The sequence below is a fragment of the Gavialis gangeticus genome, unplaced genomic scaffold (genome assembly GCF_001723915.1).
Source record: "Gavialis gangeticus isolate Ggan-Ray unplaced genomic scaffold, GavGan_comp1, whole genome shotgun sequence".
NCBI lineage: Eukaryota > Metazoa > Chordata > Crocodylia > Gavialidae > Gavialis > Gavialis gangeticus.
In genome coordinates, this window is record NW_017729018.1 from 1,110,214 (window position 1) to 1,122,886 (window position 12,673).

Here is a 12,673-nt window from a genome sequence, read left to right on the forward strand (position 1 = left end):
CATTTGACTGTGTAGGTGTCAACACCACAGTTCCCCAGTTTCTTAATGAGAATGGGGTGAGAGACAGTGTGGAAGGCCTTCTGAAAGTCCAGGAAAACTATGTCCACTGCTACCCCTGCATCTAAATGATTTGGTGAACTGGTCATAGAAGGCCACCAGGTTGGTCTGACAGGACCCGCCTCTAATGAACCCATATTGGTTGCCCTTAAGTATAATCTCCCCTGCTGGCCCCTTGTGGACACGTGCCAGAATAATTCTCTCATTCATTCTGTCTCTGCCCTACAAGGACTCTGGGCCCTCCGGCCCTGTCAGTGCCTTGAACCTGACCCCTGACAAGGCTCAAAGCACTCACATGCCCCTTGGGCACTAATAGGACCTCCATACCACCCCTGTAGTCCCAAATCCAAACCACTGGTTTAAACTGCAGAACAAAACATGAGCACCCTGGCTGTAACACAAAATCCACAGCTCACTGGCTTCATACCAAAATCACCTTCATCCTGAGTCTCCACTCCCTGCAAGGTCTCAGTTTCTTACTCTCCAGTTCCCATTTTGTATCCAGATCTCGGTGAGTGTTACAACTCTTCTTTCTGTGGCTTCCAGAGCCACACTGACTGCTCTGGCTTCGGTTCTAGCTTATATACCCTCAAGCCTCACCCACTTTTGATCAAGTGGCTTGCTAGCCTTGGCACAGCTGCCTCTTTCTCATTCTAAATCGGCAGCTTGGTGTTGCTATCCTAACTCCTATAGCAATGGCTCTCTTGTTTAGATAGGCTCTGTTCTATCATACTATTGCTATGCAACTAGTACAGTAATAGACACTCGCAGCTTCTGGCCTCTCGCTGCCTATTTTTTTGCAGGTAACCTTTATTTGGCTGCCTAAGAGGGTAAAAAAGAACTAAACAGCTTTCAAAGTAACAGGAGCCATAGGCTCCCTGTTATACCATCCTGTAATCCTGGGTACAATGCTACCCACACCCTCACCTGAATAGTGGGATCCTGGGGTACCCACTACCTGGTGGCCCTGCTCAGCTAGCTCCCTGGGTAGCTGCTGCAGGGTCCCCTGGTGGAGAGCCTTCCCTGACAATCAAAACAACCTTGCAGACTGTTATACAACTATTTACAAAATTTAATTATTTAAAAAATAACATACAATTAATACAACAAAACAACTGTTGCACAAACATAACTCAGCGATGGTGGCTTAAGGGTTAATGCTTCTCTGATACACCTTACACCAGGGGAAGGCATACAAATTACCCACACTAAATAAAGAACCAAATAAATAAATGAATTGATACCACCAACTAATAAACCATCAAGAACTGATTTAAATACTTGGTTTATAATTTGTAACAGGGTAACTATGAGGACCCTGTGTACATTGCCCCTGGCTTGGTTTCTCGGGGAACAGGACTACTTCTGTGCCCCTGGCACAGGAGCCATAGGTGGGTCCCCACTGCTGGCATCCCTCACACATGCTTCAGGGGTCTCAGTGCAGCAGGCGGTGCTCCCCTGTGATCCCTAGATAGAGCTTATTCCTGCCCCAAACCTCATCCTCTGGCACAGCAGGAGCAGTGTCTGGGCTGCAGCAGTGCCCCTGCCCAGCACAGCCTCACACCACCCAGCAAAGGCAGCCCCTTCCCTGGGCTCTGCCTGGACTGGGGCTCCTGGTGGGCTGGAGCAGTTCCCTGCCCCCTCTAGCCCCGTGCGCCCCTGGCACACCGAGTGTGCCCCTCCCCAGGTGCCTTCTCACTCACGGGGAAAACCAGGGTAGTCTGCCACTGGTCCTGTGTCCCCCTCCCCTCCTGTGCTCACCCATGCGACATGGGGGCTCATAGGAGGGGATGGTCTTCCCAGGCTTGCGGTCTCCTGACAGGCAGATCCTCTCTTGTGCCTGCCCTGGCAGTGTTTCCATCGCCAGTGCAGCCTCTACCTGCTTCCTCTTCAGGGCTCAGACAGGGGCTGTCTGAGGGATGGCTGTCATGAGGCCCTTTTCCTGGCCTCCAGCCTGTCTCCCCCTCTCTCTCTTCCTTGTCTCTTCCCCGGGAAAAACCGTTCCCCCTTTTAAACAAGCCCTCTCAGCCAATTTGAGGCCAGGACTCTTCCCGGGCTTTTGCTAAGATTCCTCTCATTCATAACTCCTGCTCGGGTTATATCACTCCTCCCACTTCAAAGAGGGCTGCCTCCAAAGCAGCTTCAGTCGCCTTCAGGGCAAACGGTGTCCCTACTAGGACAAACCCTCTCTCTCCACATTCTGCGCTTCTGCAGGGCAGCCCATCCTAGCCCTTCAGGTGAGTACAATTTTAATGCTGCTACAATCCCACAATAATTTAAGATAAGAAAAAAAAAAGTGTTCCCTTTTTCCAAACCATGAGAGGTCAAAATCTCAACAACTTTGGCAAAACAAAAATCAGAGGGGGGGGGGAAAAAAATGGTTCAGGTCAATTGAAAGGTTTGTTTTCATAATCTTGAAATATTTCAGATTTAACCATTTTTCCTTTGTAATAATTTTAGTCTTAATGTACTAATATTTCTTTACAAGAAGTCATTTCAATTCAAAACTTTTTCTAGTTCAATAATATCAGATAAGGACATTAGCACAATTTCAGTTTTCTTTTCCCAAAACTGTTTGAATTCAAGTCATGTCATTAATGTAATGTCTCAATGAAATAGCATTTTGGGGGAAACAGTCTACTAACAATTCCCAACAAGCTGCAGTATCTGCTATCAAATTGAAGCACTAATAGCTTTAGTCTAAATGATTTTCTCAGTATCATCCTAAAACCTATGTTATACCTACTTTATACATGACATTGAAAGCCAGGAGGAAAATGGAAGCTCTCATGAATAATAAAAACAAAAAGTCCCAAATCCTACCAAGTGCTCACATGCTTTCCTCAAAATACAATGAGACCCCTATCAAGGCTCCTGAGTTAATGTATTACAGTTAAATCACTCAGTTAATCATGTTGACGTTACTGGTGATGCTTTGATGAAAGAGTCATAAAAACTCTCTACACCATGTTGATTCTTTGAGGACAAAATATGATAGAATCATAGATCATTAGGGTTGGAAGGGACCTCAGGAGGTCATCTAGTCCAACCCCCTGCTCAAAGGAGGACCATCCTCAACTATATCATCCTATGACTGTTTTCCATACAGAAAAATGACAAAAAAAAAATCGAGAGAAATAAATGTTATTTTAAAATCCTACAAGTTTTACAATGAACAACAAATATTAAGCCTTACAAGCTCTAAAATACTTAGAGTAGTTCGATCCACTTCCAGGGTCCTGGATTCCTGAAGTCCATGTGTCAATTTTTTGTACAGAGACACAGCCACGAATAGGAAGTGGGCAAGGGAGATTATTATCTACCACCTGGCAGGTGTCAGTGTAAGGGTCAAAGAGCACTGTGTTGGGGATAGCACTGGTCCCCTTTCTCTGTCCAAGAAGATAAATTTGTCCATTCACAGTGCTACACCCCATGAAGAACTTCCGGGTCAAGGACTCTTCATCTACTTGGGTCCATTCATCTGTTTCCATGTCAAATCGAAAAGCTGCCCCTCCTATAGTGTACAGAGCACCATTTAGAGCTGTGACACAGAGGTCATACCTGCAGGAAAAGAATATTGAAAAAATTGGAAAGTTTCAAGTCAGAGCTACTAGAAACATATGAAATCTAGAAAACAGCTTACACCGAGAGACCAAAAAGACTATCTATTGAGCTTATTAAAGAGAAGTTTGGGATGTGATTAAAGTACAATCTAATAAGTGTTTATACAGGAAGGTGCCAAAAGGTACTAGAGGAATTTTAAAACTAGCATGCAAACAGAAAATCTAGGAGCGGGAAACAAAGTCAAACAAAGTTCTGACTCGTAATAGCATTCACATTCTCAATTACAGAGACATACACAGAAGTCACATTTGTCACACTTTTGTTGTGGGACAAATCTTTTTATCCCACAACAAGATAGGTGTGCACAGATATACATGACCCCTAACTCATGACAAAAGCTGCTGGAAGTGCATCTGGAGGAACGGGGTATTGTTTTCTTCTGGAACATCTCAAACAATGTCTTGTATGCTTGTTGAGCTAGAGCACTCCATGGCAAGTGGGCAGGGCCATGCTCCAGGTATTCTGCAATGTAGTGCCTTGCAGCACCCCCAGCCATGCTGGCACTCAGGAATAAAACATGCATAACAATCAAAACATTCCAGGAACGTTACTAATTGGGAACCAACTCACAATTGTCACAATTCAGAGGTGTCCACACATACACTGCCAAGGGGTTGCAAGTAGAATAGTCACCGTTCTTGCATTGCAGTGCTTTTGGAGCAGGAGTTATTGCCCAGATCAGTATGCCTCAGTGGCAAGTTCATGAATTTTTCCCAGGATTTCCATAGTGGGAGCTGAAGACCCCAGTTGGCTGGATGGGTCAGAAGGCTGCCTAGATCCCACTCATGAGGAATTCCTGGGGTGAAGGGGGCTGTCCAAGGCCTCTGCCTCAGGCTGAAACTTTACAAGACTTTCCCTAAAAAGCCACTGTGACAGAGGTCATCTCAAGGCTGGTCACAACGTTGGCCTGCCCACCTGTCTAGGACAGTCTGCCCACCTGACTTTCCTGCCATGCCTTTGTTTTAATGAAAGAGTTGTTTCAAGGTGAGAGGCTGCCCTTTTAATGCCCAAATACCCAGAGAATATTACACAGCTCCAACCTTCCCTTTACCATGTCCCATGCCTCGCAGGAGTTATACGACTATTGTCACCTCTGTGTGCCCCTCTGGTGCCAGGCCCTCCAGCCCCTGTGTCTCTATACCCCTCTGACACCAGGCTCTCCTACACCTGTTTCTCTGTGCCTCTCTCTGATGTAGCTGGCACCTGTCTCTCTGCGCCTCTCTGGTGCTGGGCTCCCCAACGCCTGTCTCTGTGCATCTCTCCAATGCTGCTATTGCCTGTCTCTCTGCACCTCCCTGGCACCTGTCCTCCGGTCCCTGTGTCTGCATTCTCCTGGTGCTGGGCTCTACCCAAGTTGTGTGCCCCTTTCTCTGGGCACTAATGAGGTCTCCACCGCCCCTACAGCCTCATGCCAAACCACCGGGCAAAAGCAACAAAAACACAGGCACCTAGGTTACAACATAACGCTCACAATGAAGGCAGTGCTTGGCCCCTTTAAGAAGGCAAATCTTCCACCCCTAAGATAGTGCATCTCCTAGCCCTGGGTACCTGGGGGCTCCTGGAGCTTTACTGTTCTTGTAGGCAGCAAGGTAGGCAGCTCTCTTGTGCAGGAGCTCCTGCCCTTGGCAGTTGCCAGAGAGAGTGACCCTGCTAGCTCTAGCCCTGAGCGTATGTCCCCAGGGCCCTGCCTCCTTCCAGTCATCTGACCGTCTTCAGGTACTCATCAATTACCCTCATTAGGCTGTTGCTCAGGCAACTGGCAGCTGTGGAGCTCTGCCTCACCTGCAGGGCTCCCCAGCCTGGCTGCTTCTGCCCTTAAAACAAGCAGGCACATCTTAGTTCTCTGCTACAGCCACTTAATTTCAAATTCACTCCACACCCTACTGTAAGGTTGGTAGGTGGATGGTGTAGCAGACTGCAGATTCCTTCAGGTTGAAACACAAGTTGTCATATGAAAGATTTAGAAAATGACACTAGGAAGCTCTATATGCTTGATGAATTTTGGAATAGCTCTGAACACACAATACACCTCATGGCTGCAAGCAGCAGCACATGGCACTTCAGATAAAGTTCTAACTTGTTACAGCACAAATGGAGTACTTTTATTGTTACACAGAGCACTGGCACATGGTGCCAGTAGCTTAGAACCACTGCAAAGACTGAGATTTAAAGCATCACCTATATAATAAAAAGACAGCAGGCTGTGCAGGGGTTGGAGTCCCTCTGTACATTTGGATTTCCAGTCAAGGAACCTGGCAGCAGTATGGAAGTAGTAGAAGAATGAACTGAATTTCAGCCCCAGGTCCACCCTAATCAGCTGATCACCGGCTAGCAAGGACTGCCTCAGGACTCAAATCCCAGGCTAGTCCCTGCCAGCTGATAGGAGATTGGGATGGCCCAGGGCTTGAACCCTAGTCTGTTAGCTGGTAGGGACTGTCCAGGGGCTGAGCCCTGAGGCAGTCCCCCATATGACATGCCACACATGCAAGTTATGATGCATGTAACAGGATCAGGCCCCAGTGGTGGCCATGATGTCCCTGGGTGGCCATGTGACTCCTGCCCCACTCTGGCTTCTCAGAGTACCTTCCCTTTTCTATGTTGCTAGCAATGCCTTGATCTTAAAGTATGTAGGGAGGCTGCTCCAGGGTCCCAGAGAGACCCTCAGTCTCTCAACTGTCTCTTGCTTCAGAGGCTCCAATGGCACCAGTCTTGCCTCTCCGGCACTAGATAGTGGCCCCTTTGGTCCTATCCATGCCTTAGAGCATGAGGTACCTTAGGGGCAATTATCATGGCCTCCTGCTTCCCCCATAGTCATGCCCATGCCTCACAGGTGTTACTTAGTATCAATTCTGAGGTCTCCTCCTGGCCCCAACATAGCCCTTGGCTCCTCAGGCCTCAAACCTTTGCCTGGGCTTCAACCTATCTGGTCTTGGCCCTTTTACTCTGCCTGCACCCCTAGCCCCAGGCCACTGCCTAGGACCTTGGCTCTTCGGCCCCAACCCTATCTTGCATACATGTAACCTGGACCCCTGGCCCGGTCTTGCTCTCCAGGCCCCTGACCCTGTATCTCACTTTACTCCAGCCCCCTGAGGTCTCTGACTCTTCCTGGGCTCCCCTTAGGTGCCCATGTGGCCCCATACCACCCCCATAGCTACCACCTGTTCCTCTGGTCTTAAGCAGCAAACAGGGAGAAGCAAACAAGACAGTTTGCCAGCAGTTTGCTGGGGGCAAGCAGAGGAAGGGGAAGAGGCACTGGGTACCAGAACCTCTTCTGGGAGGGTACCTGAGCCAGGGTTGCCCGTGTGCTTGCTTTGCTGAGGGCTGTTTGGTGGCTGCCTGTGCTTCGGTGTGTGCTCTGAGCAGCTGAGTGGACTGACTGCTGATTGATTGCTGCCTCCGTGTGACAAAGGGCCCTAATAAAGGGGCATAGCCAGTAGAGTTGTGCAAAACAGCACCATTTCATTTCAACTTCCATTTCACCATTTCAAAGGAACAGTGTTTCATTTTGCTGTTTGGAAGCACTGCTCCATTTCGTTTTATGGAAGCTGTTTCAACACTTTGCCCATAGGCTATCATGGGGAAATCACAAAAATGCCTATAACTTTGTCATTTCTTTCCTGAAAGAAATGAAAAGAGCAGGCATGGTAGACCCTGCTAAGGCCATGAAGCCTGCCAGGTTTCAAGAAGATAGGTGCAGGGGTTTCTGGGAAACTGTACCTCAAACTGTTCAGAGCAAAACTCATATTACTCATAAATGTGAAGGCACAGAGAAAGCTCAATTCAAACAGTGCTTTTTATGCTGTTCTTCTGTCCCTCCCCCAGAGCACTGGGATTGTAAGGGACCTCAGGGATGGATCACAGTCACTGGCCAGCTACACATGTCAATATTAGAGCAGTCCTTCTCCCCCTTTCCCCTCCCTCTCCTTAGTTTCTGTTTAGCTGCAAGCAAGCCCAGCTTCGAGACTCAAAACGTTTCGAGTGCCCTTCTTTCATTTAATTTCAGTTTAGCCATTTTGAGCTCAAAATGCATCCAAACAGCTTCAAAATGAACACCCGTTGAAATTTCGCACAGCCCTACTAGCCAGTCCAGGCCCAGGAAAGGTATATAAAGAGGCAGTCCAAGTAACCATGGGAGCAGCAAAAAGGGAGAAACAAACAAGACAGTTTGCTAGTCATTTTGCAGGTCAGTTTGCTGCTCCTCTCTTTGAAGGGGAGCCTGAAAGACAAGTTTCTTTTATATATAAATATATTTAATTAGGACTGACTAACTACATGGTTTTATTGCAGCAACTAAAACTCAGCTAGACCAAAACTTAAGCCCCTTGTTTTAACTAGAGTCCAGAGTAAGAGGATGTTTGCTTGGAAACTCTCTCTCACATTCCTTCACTGTAAACTTGCTGAGAGGTATGAGGTTGCAGGGAAAAGGGTGTAGGTTGTAGCCATGTTAGTCTAAGTGACTGTAAACCTGATATTTCTTGTATACATACCAGCCTCTGGCTTCCTTACTGTTCATTCCATCCAGGAAGAGCACACACCAACTGCAGATGCTTCCTCAGCCTGACAAAAGGTTATTTATTAGGGCTGTGCAAAGCTTTGGGAGGTAATTCGATTCAGAGAAGGTTCGGTGGCCAAATCTCCAAATCCGAATTGAATCAGGGGACCAATTTAAAAGTCCAAATTGATTCAAAGCTCTCCAAGTCTTTGGAGAGCTTTGGCGGGCAGCGGGGATCACTGCCCCCGCCCCCCCAGAATCAAAATTGGGACAGTAATTTGAATCATTGAATCGAGTCACTGTCCCCCGAATTGGCCAAATCTGAAGCGAATACTAGCCACTTCACACAGGACTCTTATTTATACCTGAAAGCTTGCTAAGAAGAGCTTTTCCAACTATTTGAGTTGATCTAATAAAAGATTTACACAAAGAACCTTGTATGCCAGGGAAAGGGGAACACTTCAGATAAAGGAACTGTAAACAGTCCAGCTACAGATGAGTTTGCTCTGGAAGGTCTTCTTGGAAAGAGAGGCACAAAATGAGAGGCAGCAGATTAGAAGACCCAGTGACATCCTCCAGCTATGTCTATACCAGAGCCATTGCCACTTCCAGGTCTTCCTCTGCTTCCACTTGTGAGGTGTCTGTCCAGGCAGCCCCACATACCATTGAGGTTTTCACCCAGGTCCTGGTTTGGTGCTGTGCAGACTGTGACCTGAAGATTCCTTCCAGTGTCAGCCAGGTTGGGGAGAGCCTGAGACATGAGTGGTGCCTTCTGGTGATGTTCCTCAGGGACAGGCAAGAGAGCTACAGGAGGAGGCAGCAAGGCTCCAAAGCATCCTCCTCCATGAGGACTTCATCAGTTCCATGCTGGAAGAGACCTCTAGGACTATGGAAGGAGGACTTCCAGAGGTGGTGCTAGAAGAGGAAGAGGGAGGAAGGTGGAAGCTGGAAGGTGGACTCAGAGGAAGTTGGAGGCTTGTATCTTCTGGCAGCAAGAATAAATCGTCATCCCCACCTGCAGTGGTTTGCCTGGAGAACAGACATGGAGCCCTAGCAAAACAGGAGGAGGAGGAGGAGGAGGAGAGCATTCCTTTGGTGGAAGAGGAGAGGCCAGGCTAGGAATCCCCAATGTAGGGAGGATTAAGACCACTGCCACACAGAAGCCCCAACAGGTAGTGGTGGTTGGAGACTCCCTTCTGGGCAGGATGGAGGGATCCATTTGCCGGTCTGACAAGTTGTCCTGGGAGGTCTGCTGCTTGACTGGAGCCTGGATCTAAGATATCATGGAAGGATTACCAAGACTTGTCTGATCCTCTGACTACTACCCCATGCTGCTAATTCATGTGGGCACCAATGATGCTGCTAGAGGTGACCTGAGCAGATCAAGAATTGACTACAGGACAATGGGCACAAGGGTGAAGGGGACGGAGGCACAGATCATGTTCTCCTCAGTCCTTCCAGTCAAGGGGAAAGGTCCTGGCAGGAGCAAATGCATGGCTGCACAGATGGTATCACCAGCAGAGATTTGGCTTCTTTAATCATGGGATGTTGTTCCAAGAAGAAGGCTTGCTAGGAAGAGACAGAATTCACCTGACAAAGAGGGAAGATCATCTTCACAGACAGACTTGCTAACCTAGTGAGGAGGGCTTCAAACTAGGTTTGATGGAGGAAGGAGAACAAAGCCCTGAGGTAAGTGAGGAAGCGAGGGACCTGGAGGAAGCAAAAGCAGGAGGGGGCAACACGGGAAGCCTCCTCATTCTTTCTGAGAAAGTAGAGCGATTGGCTAGTTCCTTTAGGTGTCTGTACCTGAATGCATGGAGCCTGGGAAACAAGCAGGAAGAACTGGAAGTCCTTACACAGTCAAGGAATTATGACGTGATTGGAATAACAGAGACTTGGTGGGAGCTCGCATGACTGGAGCACTGTCATGGATGGGTACAGACTGTTCAGGAAACTCAAAAAGGGGAAAAGAGGAGGAGTCCTACTGTATGTAAAACAGCTGTACGATTGCTCAGAGCTGCAGTATGAAAATGGACATAGGCCTGTTGAAAGTATCTGGGTTAAGGTCAGAGGGGACAGCAATAAGGGTGATGTCATGGTGAGGGTCTGCTACAGAGCGCTACAGAGCACCAGACCAGGAGGATGAGGTAGATGTCTTTCTTCAGACAACTAGCAGAAGTTTCCAGATCACATGCCCTGCTTCTTCTGGGGGATTTCAATCACCCTGACGTCTCCTGGGAGGGCAATACAGCAGTGCACAGACAATCCAGTACATTTTTGGAGAGTATTGGAGACAACTCCCTAGTTCAAGTGTTGGAGAGACCAACTAGGGGCCATGCTCTTCTTGACCTTCTGCTCAAACAGGGAAGAAGATGGCAAGTTGGGCAGCTGTGACCATGACATGATTGAGTTCAGGATCCTGACAAAAGTAAGAAAGGAGAGCAGCAGAGTATGGACCTGCACTTCAGAAAAGCAGATTTTGACTCCCTCAGGGAACTGGTGGGCAGGATCCCTCGGGAGGCCAGTCTGAGGGGGAAAGGAGTCCAGGAGAGCTGCTTGTATTTTAAAGCAACATTACTGAGGGCATAGGAACAAACCAACCTGATATGCAGGAAGAATAGCAAATGTGGCAAGAAATCAGCTTAGCTAACACAGAACTCTTTGGTGAGCTAAAGCACAAAAAGGACGCTTATAAGAAGTGGAAGCTTGGACAAACAATTTGGGAGGAGTATATGAATACTGCTTGGGCCTGCCAGGATGAAGTCAAGAAGGCTAAAGTGCAATTGGAGTTGCAGCCAGCAAGGGATATGAAGGGTAGCAAAAAGGGTTTATATAAGCAAATCAACAAGAGGAAGGAAACACTGAGTCCCTTAATGAATGGGGGAGGCAACCTAGTGACAGATGAGGAAAAGGCTGAAGTGCTCAATGCCTTTTTTACCTCAGTCTTCACAGGCAAGGTCAGCTCCCAGACTACTGCACCAGGCAGCACAGTTTGGGGAGAAGGTGAGCAGCCCTCAGTGGTGAAAGAACAGGTTAGGGGCTGTTTCGAAAAGCTGGACATGTACTAGTCCATAGGGCCAGGTGCAATTCATCTGAGGGTGCCAAGGGAGTTGGCTGATATGATTGCAGAGCCACTGGCCATCATCTTTTAAAACTCATCATGATCGGGAGAGGTCCTGGATGGTTAGAAAAAGGCAAATATAGTGCCCACCTTGAAGAAAGGGAAGAAGGAGTATCCAGGGAACTACAGAGCAGTCAGCCTCACCTCAGTCCCTGGAAAAATCATGGTACAGATCCTCAAAGAATCTATTTCTTAGTACATCCAGGAAAAAAAGAAGGTGATTAGGAACAGTCAGCATGGATTCACCAAGGGAAAGTCATCATGCCTGACCAATCCGATTGCCTTCTATGATGAGATGACTGAGATGCAGGGAGACCAGTGGATATAGTATACCTTGACTTCAGCAAGGCTTTTGATACCGTCTCTCACAGTATTCTTGAAAGAAAGCCAAAGTAGTATGGGCTGGATGAATGGACTGTAAGGTAGATAGAAAGCTGGCTAGATTGTCAGGCTCAATGCATAGTTATCAATGGCTCAATGACCAGCTGGCATCAGGTGGAGTGCTCCAAGGGTTGGTTCTGGGGACAGTTTTGTTCAATATCTTCAAACGATCTGGAAGATGGAACAGAGTGCACCCTTAACAAGTTTAAGGATGACACCAAGCTGGGGGGAGTAGTAGATATACTGGAGGGTAGAATTAGGATTCAAAGTGACCTAGACAAATTGGAAGATTGAGCCAATAGAAATCTCATGAGGTTCAACAAGGACACGTGTACTTAGGACGGAACAATACCATACCAGCTGGGGGCTGACTAGCTGGGCAGCAGCTCTGAAGAAAAAGATCTGGGGGTTACAATGGACAATAACCTGAATGAGGCAACAGTTTGCCCTTCTTGCCAAGAAGGCTAATGGTATACTGGGCTGCATTAGTAGAAGTATTGCCAGCAGATCAAGGGAAGTGATTATTCCCCTCTATTCAGCACTGGTGAGGCCATATCTGGAGTATTGTATCTAGTTTTGGGTCCCCCACTATAGAAAAGATGTGGGGAAGTTGGAGAGAGTCCAGCAGAGAGCAATGAATATGGTTAGGCGGGGTGGGGCACATTACTTATGAAGTAAGGCTGAGGGAAGTGAGCGTATTTAGTTTGGAGAAGAGAAAACTGAGGGAGGACTTGATAGCAGCTTTTAACTACCTGAAGGGTGGTTACAAAGAGGATGGAGCTGGACTGTTCTCAGTGGTGACAAATGAGAAAACAAGACGCAAGAGAGGTTTTAGTTGGTTGTTAAGAAAAAGTGTCTTACTAGGAGGGTAGTGAAGCACTGCAACAAGTTACCTAGAGAGTTGATGGAATCTCCATCCTTGGAGGTTTTTAAGGCCCAGGTTGACAAAGCCCTGGCTGGAATGATCTAGTTGGGGATGGTCGTGCTCTGAGTGGGGG

The 12,673-nt window shown here is 47.7% G+C and overlaps 1 protein-coding gene across 1 annotated transcript in view; it reads right to left on the reverse strand.

The window, feature by feature from the left end:
* Window positions 1-3,190: 3,190 nt before the first annotated feature.
* The window catches only part of LOC109294669 (kelch-like protein 23), an 18,144-nt gene continuing 8,661 nt past the window's right edge, over window positions 3,191-12,673 (reverse strand). The window contains exon 3 of the mRNA XM_019513117.1: window positions 3,191-3,618. Within this exon, the coding sequence (XP_019368662.1) occupies window positions 3,243-3,618 (376 nt within the window). The 3' untranslated portion in view covers window positions 3,191-3,242. The remainder of the gene's footprint in view (window positions 3,619-12,673) is intronic.